This window comes from Peromyscus eremicus, chromosome 4 (assembly GCF_949786415.1).
Source record: "Peromyscus eremicus chromosome 4, PerEre_H2_v1, whole genome shotgun sequence".
Lineage (NCBI taxonomy): Eukaryota > Metazoa > Chordata > Mammalia > Rodentia > Cricetidae > Peromyscus > Peromyscus eremicus.
In genome coordinates, this window is record NC_081419.1 from 80017041 (window position 1) to 80029234 (window position 12194).

The following is a 12194-nucleotide window of genomic DNA, read 5'->3' on the forward strand; positions in this document are numbered from 1 at the left end:
CTGGTCCTGGCAAGTGTTTGCTATCAGAAATGCTCCTCTTCCATGGGGAGGGGGTAGCAAGGCACTCCCTCCCTCCACCCCTGCAGAGATGTTGCCTTGGCTGACCAAGCTACTGCCTGCAGAATCCCATCCTTTCCTCCTTTATTATTAGTTCTGCTTCTCCATGGTGGGTGGTACAATGCTTGCAGGTGGGTCATCTGCGCTTGAATTGGTGACCTGGACCCTTGACTTCTAATATTTGATCTGTATTGTCAAGTGCTCAAAGGTGGACTGTCTTGCCTAGTGTTGATAACAGCATGAACATGTCCACTTACAGCTCGACATATTCTATGAAGTGAGATTTAGACACAGCCTTTAAAAACACGGACTTTATCTAGCTTCTAGGTTTACACAAAACATGCACAGAAATTATAGTGTTCCTATGTGCTCCTGCTATCACATTCCCGTAATGTCCTCTGGTGCTACAGTTGTTACAATGGATGTTGGTGTATCATTGCTTACTGAATTGCTTTGTTGTGTAGTCCTGTGGGATTTGATACACATATAATGCCATTTATTATTATTATTATTATTATTATTATTATTATTATATGGAATAGTTCACTGTCTCAAAAATGCTCATACTCTACCACCTGTACATCATGGCCCTTTCCAGTTCCTCTCTCTCCCCAACAACCACTGCCCTTTCTCAGAATGTTGGATACTCCGTTGCATTTTCAGGCTAACTTCTTTGACTTAGCAATGTGTGTTTATGATTCCTTTGCACGGCCATTGTTCTCTGATGTGGCCCCGCTGCACACTTAAGAGGTAGACATTTTGTAGTTGGGGAAACTGAAGAGAGAAGACAAGAGGCTTGTCTAAACCACATAGCTAGTAAGTGGGAACTGAGATGTGTGATATACATTTTATTGGATTCCACAATCTTTAGTTTGCTTATTAATATTGTTTATTAGAAGAACAGGAGGGAGAGGTCTCCAGGGTGAGCAGAGAGTCTCAGAGAATGTGGGTTATTCAGGGGAGACCCCACCCCCCATCCCAAGCCTCTTTTGGGTGGTCAGAACCACAATTACTGAGGACTCCTATCTGTGACTTCCAAACCCAACTCAGTGACTACCACAAGAGAAATAACTAGTGTGTTCTTTCAAGGGAAGTTAAGACCCTGGAAATAAGTTGCATGAGGGCCGGGCCCTGTGTGATATGGGTGAGGAGCTCCACTTCATGGAAATCAGTGTGCTCTGTCATCCCAAGCCTTTCTATGGTGATAAATAAACGAGCCACAGAAATGTGGAGATGGGACAGAGTTTCGTCCGAGAGTTTCATCTGAGTGTCTCGCAACAGACATCATCAGCATCCTTTGCCAGACTGCAGACGGACAGTGGCAGCTGCTGTTCAGTCTTAGTCCTACATATTCTTCATGTAGGATGAGGACAGCGAAAAGAGGCTGAATTCACCTTCCTTCCCACCAGACTCAGTTTATCAGATCCACTATCAGGGCCTTGATAGACTTCACTCCCTATAGATGTTATTTCCCTGCTTACTCTTTTTCTTCTAGAATATACCAAACAAACCACTGGCCTACCATTTACTTGTATACTACCATTAACCCTGAGAGAAAGGCAAATGGTCGACATACTATGACATACCAATAGTGTTTATGGTATGACACTACTGAGCTTTTTCTTACAAGAAAGAAAGTGCCCTCTCAGGGCAAGGCAGGTGAACTAGGAACAAGAATGTGAGTGTGGATAGATGAGAAGACACTGGGATAGGAGTTGTTGAGCTAAGAGCAGTGGTTCTCAATCTGTGGGTCGTGACCCCTCGAGTTAACATATCAGATATTTACATTATGAATCATAACAGTAACAAAATTATAGTTTTGAAGTAGCAATGAAATATTTTTATGGTTGGGGGTCACCACAGCATGAGAAACTGTGTTAAAGAGTTGTAGCATTAGGAAGGTTGAGAACCTCTGGCTTAGAGGTTGTTCCAGGTCTTTATACCCTCACAGATGTGTTCCTGGGTTAGTCAGCAGTCTATCTCTTTGGCCCTGATGGAACATTTGTAACTGAACAAGGAGGAACCATCCTGCTATCCAGGAACCACTGAGCCTGAGGGCAAGAAAGGAGCTTTGCCTTCCCTGCTAGGTGACAGGGACCAACCAGTAAGTGTTGTGGGAAGGACATGGGAACAACACAGAAGGCCGATAGCTTCCAGTGTTTTCCTGTGTCACTGCTGAAGAGTACACAGATTATACTACAGCATTCTGGTGGATTCAGAGGCCCCAAACCCAGAGACTTCTTTATCATCTATTTATATGTGAAGCTCAGGTCAGTCTGGGCCTCACTCAGTGTCTCATGTCTTTTTCTACTAAGAACTTTCCCATCTATTTTCTTATTGAGTCCATAATCACATGGTCAAGTCTCCAACTGGGAGGGCATAAATACAGTCTGGGACTCTGGATTCTAGACCTCACTGTCACAAGTGAGAGATGGTCTAGGAACTTTTCCAGACACTGATGCTTCCTCTCTAGAGGTTTGTGTCAGGGACCCCAAAGAGGCTTCATTTCAAATCCAAGTTCTGGTGATCAGCAGTAATGACATAAGAACACCGCATCATAGAATTTCCTAACCTATCATTCATTAGTGATGTCTGCCACAGCCATCCAGGGTATGGAGGCAAACATTCTTTTGGTTTCATACCATACCTGCCTTTTTTTCTTTTGATATATTTCAGTACTCAGTTTTCCATGGGACTGACATGAATGTTCACGTGTGGCACAAGGCCTCCATTCCTCTTCTATTTTGCCTGCAGGATGTGCGGCGTGTGTCTGGAGTGGCCCCAACTCTTGTCCGGTCAACATCTGAGAGCAGTGAGAAACGTCCTTTCATGTGTGCTTACCCGGGCTGCAATAAGAGATATTTTAAGCTGTCCCACTTACAGATGCACAGCCGGAAGCACACTGGTAAGTGTGTCCCCTGTCCAGACTTGAGCGATGGTGGTTTCTGGGCTCCCATTCTGGACTCTCATGCTGCTAAGGACACAGGTGACTTGTGGGATAGAAGGCGGGCATTTTCAAAGGTCAGGCCGGGGTGCTTGGCTAAAGTGCAGGGCTATTTGCATGCTGGTTTCCCATCCTTTATTAAAGAGCTCAGTAAGCCATCTTCCGGAAAGCAGAGCAGGGTGGTGGAAAGCAGATGCCATAGAAGAAAGGTGATGCATGCTTGGAAGTTGCATTCACCGCCAACTGGTGAGACCTTGAGCCAATTGCTCAACATCCCTTTGAGCTCCAAGTACTTTGTATGGACAATGAAGATGATAATGCCCACACTGTACAATTCTTAAGCCTAGAGGAAATGAAATCAAATTGTACTACAGGAGCTGTAGCCTAGGACCCTGTGTCTCTAGGCCTGAATAAGTGGTAGTGTTACTTCTGAGGGGCCTGGGATAGATAGTACAATCAGATGGCTCCGAGATTGATGGACAGAGTCATCATAGACTTTGAAGGGTGGGTCCAAACACACACTTAGATGCTCTAGAATTAATTCTGTGATAAAGAAGGCCATTAGATTTCCAAGCAGGCTGTACTAGGTCTTTCTCTCACTGTAGCTGAACACCTGACACATGGTCATTTGGCTCACTGTTTGAGGGCACAGTTTATCACAGCAGGGAAGGTATGGTGGTGGGAGCATCGCTAACCCTTTGGGGACAGAAGCGTGAGACTGCTTGTTCACATCTCCGGACCAAGAAGCAGAGGTGGACAGGACATAGGAGCCAGAAGTGTAGCAGGCTAGAAGCCTCAAGGGCCACGCCCACTTTTTCCTGTTAGGTTTCACTTCCTAAAGGTTCTACCACCTCTCAAAACGGCACTGTGAGCTTGAGACCAAGAGGTCAAATGCATGAACCCGTGGGGGACATTTCCTATTCAAACCGTAAGGTAGCATGGCAGAGCAAGTGGCATTTGTGGGGGGCGTGTGGTTAACCCTTTGATGGGTAGGAATGGAGACATAAAGATGAAGGGCATTGAGCGAGGAGGGCTCAGGAGTGGTGAGGTCAGCTACACGAGACACGTAGAAAAACCAGGGAAGCATCAGAGGTTCTGAGCAGGAAAGGCAACTCGGAGCTGTCCGTCAGAGGACAGACTCCGCTGACGTCCAAGTAGCTTGCTCTCTATCCCAGAATTCAGTGACTCAGAATTCCAGGAGGTGGGGACACTTGCAGAAGCGCGATGCACTCCAGGGGCCTCTTTTCTCGGTGTTTGGCTGAACTTTTCCTTTGGCTACAGGGGTGTGGCCCTGCTTTCTGAGTCCAGGGTTGCACAATCCTACTGCTGACCCTGCTCAGACTAAAAGACAACAATCTCGCTAGATGCTTCGGCTTCTGGTTTAATTGAGGTGTCTCACCACCAAGGAGTCATCTATGTTGGACCCAAGAACAAGCAGTCAGTAGCAGAGAACACCAGCTATTCAGGCTGTAAAACATGGAACACTTAATTCACAAGGCCAGCCTCAAGGCGCGTCTATCCAAAATTCTACTCAGATTCAACCAAGGACTCATAACTTTTTTCTTCTTTTTTTTTCACTTCTTTAAGTAGTCTCTGCTAATACACGTATTTTTTTGAGCATGGCCTCAGCGCTAGGCACCAGTCTTCCCCTTCGACATGGATGGTCTGGTCTAATCTGCTCATGAACCCTTTGAAGTTGTCAGATTATTGACTCTATTTCACAGCGAGTGAACTGTGCCACATCCAACATTCTAAGTGCCAGAGCATCCCCATCCACTCCCCACTGTGTCCATAGGCATGTGTGTAAGTGGGATTTTTATCTTCCTGGAAGTCTACAGCACTACCCTAACAAGCTCCCCGAAAGTGCTTTGAGTATTTGGGGACCCATTCATCTGCATTTAGGAGGGGTTTGCCTGTGATGGGGTCATATTTCCAGCACTGTACTCAGAAACAACATGTGTCTTCCCTAAGGTGAGAAACCATACCAGTGTGACTTCAAGGACTGTGAGAGAAGGTTTTCTCGCTCAGACCAGCTCAAAAGACACCAAAGGAGACACACAGGTTTGTAGGTTAACTTCTCATCGCCAGCAGTCACAGCCCCTTGGGTTAGGGCTGACTTGGTGACTGTCTTCTCAGTTGAACACGGACGAGAGGGTGATCGATCTATCTGTCCATTTAATTTTCCAACTCTCTTCCCTTCACCTGGAGACTTGCCTTTTAAAAAGGAGAGGGGCTGTGGAGACTATGGCTCGGCAGTTAAGAGCACTTTTTCCTCAAGAGGTCTCGGGTTTGGTTCCCAGCATCCACATTTGGCAATGTCTGTAACCACAGCTCCAGGGGATCTGACACTCTCTTCTGGCCTCGAAGGGCACTGAACACACATCACACACACACACACACACACACACACACACACACACACACACACACACACACCCCATAAATAAAAAAAGTCTTTCTTTACAAAAGAGAAAGAGAAAAGAAAGGAAACAGCTCCTGTTTCTCAGGAGAACCACAGCACACGGGGGATCCCACAGCAGGCTGGTGATGCGCTGATGTTCAGTTAGGAACCAGGGCGATGGAGAGGAGTCAGTTTGCAGTGATCCGCTTTCCTCAGTCTCCAACCCTTGTCTGCTGCTGAGAACTGGATGTTCGCGGTTAGGAAATGTTTTTTCCCAAGTCAGGAGCAGCACCTGGAGGTTGCTGTACAGAATCAGGTGACTTCTGCTGGGCCTGGGGACCAAGGAAATGTGAGGTCCAGGTAGACACAGATCTGGCTGATGTGATGGATACACCAGGCTTCTCCAGCTGCCAGAAAGCCGGCCTTATGTGTCTCATTGTGGCCCGCATTGTTAGGGCCGAGGCTAGACCTTCTCTGTCCGTTTAGGTGTGAAACCATTCCAGTGTAAAACTTGTCAGCGAAAGTTTTCCCGGTCCGACCACCTGAAGACCCACACCAGGACTCATACAGGTAAAACAAGTGCGTAAACTTTTCTTCACATTTATTTTTCATTATTTTTTAAAGCTACTGTTGAATGAAACTGTAATGAGATTCATGTAGGAGTTCTAGAGTTGAGAATCCATTTAGAGAAAGGCAATGTCTAGCTACCTTTGCATGATAAATGATAATGCTTTTCAGAGAAAGGGTCGGAGAACACTGGGTAGGAAAGAGATGGGAAGAGAATTTCCAGGGGGTTCAGAACAAAGGTGGGAAGATAAGTTGATCCCCATTGTCCCCAGTTTGCTGTATTACTGAAAGAACAACCAATCTTACAGCATGATCAGAAATTCAAGACATTCTATTCTTCTGAGAGCTCTTGTTTTACAGCCATGACTGGAGAGCATGTGCCTAGAGCCTCGCAAGGAGTCTGGGTTTCTGCCAGATTAGCACAAACTCGTGGCTAGATTTCCTTTACAGTAGCACAGAGAGGAGAATGGGCATTGGTGTAGCCACAGGCTGCCGAAGCACTGTGCTTGTCCACAAAGCTGATGAGGTTCTTAGTGAAAATGGCACCACCCTTGTGGTACACGTGCTTCCTTAGGAAGCAGAGATGTGGCAAAAGATGAAGGGTAGTTCTTCATCTTTCCAGCATCCTTGGAAGAAGGAGTAGGGTAGCTGTTTTTAATCCTCATTTAACAGACGAGTCTGTGATGGGGAGTGATTAATTGATTTGCCCAGAGTCACAGAGCAACTGGATAGCAATCTCAGTGGTGACTGTTCCTGCCCCACCTCATCCCGAGAGGGATGTGTTTAGATAGCCAGCCGGAGAAGCCAGAGAATTGAGGAGAAGGAGCCAGAACAGCCAAGCTGAGTGCCACTGAGGGGACCAATATGAGAAAGAGTTGAAAAGTGCCCATGAGGAGGTAAGAGTGGCAGGCAGGAACCAGATCAGGAAAAGCAGATGGACAGTGAGAAGGCCATGGCGTTGTAAGTTTCTGGGGAAGTTCCCAGTCCTCAGCAGGCAGGTTATACCTTAAGATATCATCAAAGCACCTGTGCCCCAGTGTTGGAGCGATACCAGTCTTATTCTCCTTCTTCAGGCATTTTTGATATATTGTCTTTTAGTCCCAAGCCCGTAGTCTGGAGATTGTCCCCTGCACACCTCATCGCCTGCAAACCTGTGCCACCAACAAACTACTTGATGCCATAGTTGATCAGCCACCCAATCTGGCCTCAAAACACCCCATCCCTTGAGGAATTTCTCAGTGGGACTATCAATACCCTGGGAAGACCCTCCAGGCGGCACAGGGCTTAGCCCCTGTGCCATTTTCCTCAGCAAGCCCTGGGGGTAGGGGTGTGATACAGGGATGAGTGCAGGCTTCGGGATTGGACATGCCTGGGTTTGAATCCTGCCTGGATATATCTGCAACAGCCGTGCAACCTCATCTGTAGAGTGAAGATAACATTTCCTTATGAGGCTGTTTTAAGAAACATACAAGGCAATGGATATACATGTATGACTGGTGCCTGTATGTTAAGCATTACATACAAGCTGTGTATTGTCCTTAGTGAGAATGAGAGCTCCTGAGATGGAACCGTCCTAATCACATGGCAGAACCAGTGTTGCAACCAGAATCTCCCCTCCCACACAGCTCGGTTCTGAGTCATCTTTTGCACTAAAAAGAATCAAATAGGATACAAACTTGTACCCGCGATTTATTTGAAATCATCTGTGTAGAGATGGTAAAGCTTCAGTCCCAGATCGATTGCTGACCAGCCATTAAATCAATAGTATCTAGGGCAGTGGTCCAGAGCAGCCATCAACCAACAGTATCCAGGGTAGTGGTTCGGACCCTTGCAGCTCAGGTCCCACCTAGAGAGCAACAGGGAAACATTTGCATCTGTCACAGAGTGTTCTTAGAGATGGAACAGAGGTTTCCTAAACCCTCTTAATTTATGAGTTGCTTAGATTTCCACAAACTCGACTTCTCTCTCATTTCCCAAATTTTCCGTTTCGTTATGTTTACAGTGCTTCCGGTTTGCAAGCCCTCAAAAGGCGTTGCTAATCTCGGGCTGCCAGTGGAGAGCCAGCCAGTTGGTTAGCTTAGGGAATGACCCACGGGAGTCCAGGGCAGGTGTCTTGTGGTGATTTAGCTCGGGCCTTTGATAGCTGAACCTGCGTCCCGTCACCCTGCTGCACGCGTCTCTAACCGGCAACTGTGTCCACAGGTGAAAAGCCCTTCAGCTGTCGGTGGCACAGCTGTCAGAAAAAGTTTGCGCGGTCAGACGAATTAGTCCGCCACCACAACATGCACCAGAGAAACATGACCAAACTCCAGCTGGCGCTTTGAGGGCTCCGACCGGGGGACCGTTCAGCATCCCAGGCAGGACAGCGTGCAAACCGATTCCAAATCTGATTTGAAATTCCTCCCCACTCACCTACAAAACGACTCGATAGGGGATCGTCATCCAGCTGCCCAGACAGCACACGTGTTTGACCACATCCTATACATCGGGTTTGCTGGAAATAGTCTGTGCTCCACCTACTCTTGGCTAACTCACAGGCCTGAAAAAAATGGCTCAAGATGACTTGTTGGTTGAAAGCACATTGCCATTGGGTCTGAGTTTTCCACTGTTAGAAGAGCCATTGTTAATAATGTCCCCCTACCTTCCTCTTCTCCATTCTGCACATTTTCACCAGGATTGGAGCGACTGTTCCATTTTCCATCATGGGATATTTATAGGCCAGGGCATGTGTATGTATCTGCTAATGTAAACTTTGTCGTGGTTAACCTTCACTAACAGCCCTAGAAAGAAATAAATCAGAGAGCAAGGCACCAGGGGGCAAATATCGCCGAGGATTCCAGAGGTCAGGCTGCAAACCTGGAATCCTGGAAGGCAGAAATTCTACCAGGCGGCTTTTAAAGCTCATAGGTTTCAAGTAACTGAGTAGTGGATTAGAATTAACCAGAACCTCTGTATAGAAACCTGAGGAGCCTTCCTGTTCAGTTATTCATTGTTAACATTAGCACTGTGCTCTTAAGAGATAATGTTTAAAGAACAGAGATTTTTTTTTTTGAAAAATGTTTTTGATTTATTTTTTAGTTGTAATTAGGAACATCTTCAGAGAAGTACTTTCCTTTCACGCAAAGGGAGTGGAAGAACTCATTTTCATCATCTGGGGTGTCTTTAGAGTATAAAGACCACACTGGCTATGTGGTTGCAAGTTGTAAAAATTAAAATGACTTTAAAGGAAACTAGGGGCTGGTCCAGGATCTTCACTGGGAAGACTGTTCTTAAGTAACTTAAGTATCTGTGACTCTGCAAGTATGTGGGAAAAAAAGATATATTATTGTGAGGAAATCCATTGTTTAAAGGAGTGTGTGTTGTTGTTGTTGTTGTTTTTTAAAGGGAGGGAGTTTATTATTTACTGTTGCTTGAAATACTGTGTAAATATATATGTATATATGATGTGCTCTTTGTCAACTAAAATTAGGAGGTGTATGGATATTAGATACATCACTGTGTGGATGTCAATCTTACAGTGTATTAATGATAATACTAAAAATGTAACCTGCATTTTTTCCCACTTGGCTGTCAATTAAAGTCTATTCAAAAAGAAAATGCAGGAGTCTATTATTATTGTATTATGTTCGAATCTCAAGGTCAGCTGAACTTCTTTTAAACAGGTAATCATGCCATCAACACTGATAGCTACCAGTAATGGCCCACTCAGATCCCTGACCAAAGTTGACTTCTTTCTGTTGGGCTTTGGGAATGATCTGTTTTCAGCGTGCCAGGGTGCCATCTTTCTCTTGCGCCGTGAAGAGACTGCTCTTGTGGGATGGTTGGGTAGCTTGCTCACAGTGTGGTGGGCATTGTGCTTCAAGGCTTATTTTAATCAAATAGTCGCTGTATCGTGTGCAGACCAACAGAAGACATCTACTGAGGTCTAGCCATTTTGAAAAGTTCACTGATGCCTTCCCAGGATCAGGAGGGCAGAAGCTGAACATCTAGTACAACTGAGTTTACAGCTGAAGCTGCTGTGACTCATCTCAGCAGGTGGGAAACTGCTTAGACTCCCCAGGGCAGCTGAGTTTGAAAGCAAAGAGCTACACTCTCTGTGATCTGTAAACCCCCTTTCTGGTGCTGGTGTACAGTTTTAGATCATTAGGACGTGAATTTGTTCGGCCTCTCTCAGCTCCATTATCTTAGAGCTTGTGTGCATCCTAGATTTCATTTCTTCATTTAGAAGGATCTCGAGCACAAAGGAACTTAGCTTCAGAGACTCTTTGCAGCTCTAAGTCAGGACAGCCTAGAAGCGAGGTCTGGAGGCCCCTCTTCTGCATCTGGCTCTTGCATCATCGTTAATCAGAGCGAGTGTGGTGACTCATGTGTATCAGTCGTTTTTATCTTTTCCTGCCAGAAGACAGCATTTCTCTGGAGAAGCTCAGGGCAAGCATGGCAGCCATCAGCAAGTTGGAGAGCAGGTTTCACAACAAAAGTCCAACTACGCGTTGTTCCTACTGCTCAGGGCAGGCCAGAGATTCAGTGACTGCAGAACAATCTGGGTTCAAATCCCACGTCTGCAAGTTTTATTGTTTTTTTTTCTCATTTATGAGAAAGCAATAACCCCTTCCTGACATAAGCATGGGACAAATGAAAAACAAAATCTACTGTATAAAAAGGCTTATGAGAATTTTCCAGAACCATGGCCCATGAACTCACCCATTGATTTTTTACCTCTCCCATTCTCTGCTTGAAGAAGTGTCTGGGCATGCTCACAGGTCAGCCCTGCAAAACGACAAAATGTCCTCTCCCCTGTACCTTAAACCACAGCGATGATTTACAGTAACTGGGCTTCTTGCCAGCTTCGCCACAAAGACCACATCTGCTGGTTTTGTGTCCTTTGCAAAGCACCCATTGACACTGTGTGTCTGAGACCTGTGGTGCTGACATTCTCCAGGCTGTCAGGAGGCAGCTGGTGGGTGGTGGTCAGTGGGTGCTCCTTGTGGTCAGGTCTGGGGGCCGGTCAGAGTGCACATTTTTTCCATCTTGTTTTCTAGTGCCTGGCTCCACACTTCCAGTCTCCCTGCCCTCTTGGCTGGATTTTTTCAACACTATTCCAAGTGTCCTGAGCTCTCTCATCTCTGAATTTTTCTAGCATCCAGATTATGTATCATAAAAAAGTGCCTTGTGGCATTGTGGTACTTTCCCGTCTTCTGTTTTAAGGTAGACAGGAAACATGTCCCCATTTTATAGATGGAGACATTGAGTCTCAGTGACCGTGCATAGCTGAGGAATGACTTAGTCACCGGAACGTGCTTGGTGATGATCACCTGCATTCTGCCCCATTGCTTCACGTCTGTCAGCCCTATCTTCCCAATTAGGATGCGAACTTCTAAGTGGGTGCTCTCTTCCCTTCTCTGTGTTACTCATGTGATGGACTCCCAGCTTTAACATTCATAGAAACCACCTGAAGTTCGCTGAGGTACAGGCTGTGTTGTAGAAGCTCCAGCAGAAAGCCTGAGCATCTGCATTCTGACTACTTCCCGGATGACCACTGCCGTGGAGGCCTGTAGATAGCATACATGTAACAAGGACCTATAAGGCAGGCTCAACAAATATTCATTGAAAGGGACCTAAACTTGACTGGTGAGACTCACACTTGACAATACTAAGATGCACTGAACCATACTAACCCTTGAGGATGGTCATGGTGGTGGCTCACAGTTCTGTTTTGGTAGTCCATGGGGCTGAGGGTCAGAAGGATCATGCAGAAGGCACCAGAGGAACTGTTTGCACTAGCCCAGGAAATACCTTCCACAAGGAGGTTACTTTTCAGACCCAGTCACTCCATCTAATCTGGTCGATAATCCCAACATCTTCCACATTCACTCAAAACTGACATGTCAGGGCCGTCACAGCAATAGCCAACTCTTTGGTACAATCATCTGTATTAGTCACTTTTCTATTGCTGTGATAAATTACTTTGACCAAGGCAACTTGTAAAAGAAAGTGTTGGGTAGACCGCCCCTGACTCCAAGGAGGAAGCATAGTCCTGCCCAGCACCATGACGGATTGAGCAGGACAAGGAGACCCACACGAAGATTGCCCCTGGCTCTGAGGAGAAAACATGGCCGGCCCGGTGCCTTGTGGCACTGAACAGATGGACACTATTATGGTGAGCAAATGTATGGGGTGGTATGAGAAAGACAGACCGAATGGCTCATGTCCTGTGGACAGAGGCAT

General features: G+C 46.1%; 1 protein-coding gene across 3 annotated transcripts in view; it reads left to right on the plus strand.

Annotated features, from left to right (window-relative positions):
- The window catches only part of Wt1 (WT1 transcription factor), a 46903-nt gene extending 37337 nt beyond the window's left edge, over positions 1-9566 (plus strand). For 2 of the 3 annotated variants that reach the window (XM_059261046.1, XM_059261048.1), the window contains 4 exons: positions 2812-2962; positions 4973-5062; positions 5889-5981; positions 8172-9566. In XM_059261046.1, coding sequence (XP_059117029.1) covers positions 2812-2962; positions 4973-5062; positions 5889-5981; positions 8172-8293 — 456 coding nt within the window. In that variant the 3' untranslated portion in view covers positions 8294-9566. The remainder of the gene's footprint in view (positions 1-2811; positions 2963-4972; positions 5063-5888; positions 5982-8171) is intronic. The other variant, XM_059261047.1, reaches the window with a different exon arrangement.
- The last annotated feature ends 2628 nt before the right edge of the window (positions 9567-12194 follow it).